Source organism: Ammodytes marinus (assembly GCF_949987685.1).
Source record: "Ammodytes marinus genome assembly, chromosome: 14".
Lineage (NCBI taxonomy): Eukaryota > Metazoa > Chordata > Actinopteri > Uranoscopiformes > Ammodytidae > Ammodytes > Ammodytes marinus.
The window spans coordinates 5656681-5659210 of record NC_137218.1 but is presented as its reverse complement, the minus strand read 5'-3'; the positions used below and the strand labels follow the sequence as shown (position 1 = coordinate 5659210).

Here is a 2530-nt window from a genome sequence, read left to right as displayed (position 1 = left end):
TCTGCTGTTGAAGGCACAAGAGTTGACGATTAGTTTTAATGTTCGTTTGACGAATCCATATGTATGGCTAAATATACAGTTTTTTCACCAATTAGGGCCACAGGAGAGAGAAAATGTCCATTAATTAATTATGCACTTATATCAATAACTTATAAGTAAAACGTTATTGAAACACAAAAGATGCATTTTTGTTATTGTGGGGTACAATCTAATGGGCTACAATCTAATTTTGACCAAAAGAAGTCGTCCCTTTAAGCTCGGCGAATAACATTGCTCTCTATGTGCAGCGGGCTGTGAGACGAGATTGTTTGTGTTTTAATTACGTTTTGGTAATGAGTTATTAATCCATGAGGTTGAATCCGTCAACCTCTTTCCAACTGTGCCTTAGTTTGGAACTGTCAAGTTTATTCTGAAGAATTTGATGTTATTCTCGAAGTGCATTATGGGAAAATAAAGTCCTAAAAAACATTCTCTCTCCTTTACCCTTACATTCTTCCGCAGTGAAACTTTTCTTAACAGGAAGCGACAAACTTGTTGCTTTTAAAACTCATGTCCCACATCCTTCGCTTTGCTTTTGCTTTGCTTTCATACTATCATAACGGCTCACATGTTGGTGACGTCTACAGAATCGTGAATGTCGATTACTTGGAACGCCAGATTGTCTATCCCCGACTTGACGGGGTTATTGTGATTTGGGCAGTTGTGATTTATCTGGTCTGCGTCCGTCTCAAAGCATTGCACGCAGTGTGGCGTGGTTACCCGCACGCTTTTGGAAAAGTTTGAGAAATCCACCTGATACTTGCCCGTTTTTGTGCGGGAAATTATGGGCAGAAAACTGTACCCCCATTGGATCTCCTGTGGTATGTATGAGGTTCGGACTTGACAAGCGGAGCTGGTGGACTCCGCCGTCCCATCTAGAAAGACCACCAATTCGAAATCCTGGTGGGGTAGAGAGTCCATGGAAAGCTCATAGAAAGGGCTCGATGTGTTTATAACATGGTACAGGGTCAACGGGCAAACGAAAAACAAATTATCCTTGCCAGCGTCAACCATAAAGTCAATGTCCACTTGGTCCAAGATGATGGTCTCTCCATCTGGTGTGGTGGTTGTCCTAAGCAGCTTGCCGTAGATTTGACTCCCGATTAATAAAGTCTTTCGAAGGTTGGCGACTCTTATCAGAAGACACAAACTTCCTTTCTTTAAGCATATAACAGCCGTATCGGTGAATGTGACAGTTTTTGCTCTATTTTTTGGTAAAGAGATCTTTGCCAAGATGATACCACACATGAAACAGTTTATAAAAACGCCAAATAGTGATTGGATTATGATAAGTGCAATTGTGCCGGCACAGTGCCCAGTCAGCGCCCTGCCACCGTACCCAATGGTGGTTTGGGTTTCCAACGAATAGAGGAACGCTGTCGTGAGGCCGTTAACATTGTCTATACACTGGATATGTCCATCAGTGCGGTTTTGTCCCGTCAAATCACCATTGCTCTTGGCTATCCAGTACCAAAGCAAACTGAAAACGAACCAGCTTCCTGTGAACGAAGCCACGAATAGCAGTAGAACAAATCGCCAACGGATCTCTACAAATGTGTTCCAGAAGTCCACTAGGTACGCAAAGTGGTTGCTGTACTCGATGTTGCCGAACTCGATGTTGCAGCGGCCGTCTTTGGTGACCAGGCGACTGCCGCGGCTTCGGTGCGCGGCGGCGGGCAGGATGTGACCCTGGAGCACCGGGAACATCTTGGAGCTAGAAAGAGAAAGAGAGAAAAATATATAGTTTAGAAGCAGCCATGTTTTTAGGGGCAAGAACTACATCATACAAGTATTGGTTTGACCGTTCATATTTGAACCGAAACATTATAAAAATTTAAAAGTTAGGAAAACCCAAAATTTCAAGGCAACTGTCCTCTTTAGATTTTTGAGTTTTGAGGCTAAAACTTAAACTCTTAGGTTTGAAGGACAACTGCCTACATTTGAGCCAGCTGATTATCTTTTGTTGAGATAAAAGTGTATCTTTCATATGTATAAAACTTTTCAGTACTAAATACTAAGAATGTCATACAATAACAGTTGTGCCAATTTATCCTTTATGTCATATAATAGTTTGTATTATGCAAAAGCCGGATAAAGCTTATTCCTCTATGTCGTAGAGCTCCATTGTTGTACAAAAATCCAGACAGTGACCCAGTTTTTAAAGTTAAAATTGTGTGAAAAAAACAGAGTTTGTAATAGAACTTTGAAAGATGTTTCAAAACTTTAAAAAAACATTTGAATCACCAAAACAAATCAAGGCAGTACACCAATCCACCCACAATACTTTGATAAAGAAAGTTAAGTTTTAGACATACCTGCTAAGCGAGACCATTGGCCCAGAGTGCTGGCTCTAGCTCGAACCGCAAACTCCAGACTCTTTTCTTCTAGCGAGTGGCCATGGAGACGTTGGAAAAGATTTTAATCCACAGTGAAATTCCCTAATCCCAGCCACATGCCACCATGTACACTGGCTGCATACAGACAGAGGAAC

The 2530-nt window shown here is 41.5% G+C and overlaps 1 protein-coding gene across 1 annotated transcript; it reads right to left on the bottom strand.

Moving 5' to 3' along the window:
- Positions 1–603: 603 nt before the first annotated feature.
- Positions 604–1746, bottom strand: LOC307261237 (ATP-sensitive inward rectifier potassium channel 1-like; the record flags this gene model as incomplete). The annotated part of the gene is made up of 1 exon (XM_080041729.1): positions 604–1746. The coding sequence occupies one exon, from the start codon at positions 1744–1746 to the stop codon at positions 604–606; it is 1143 nt and encodes a 380-aa protein (XP_079897855.1).
- Positions 1747–2530: the final 784 nt, after the last annotated feature.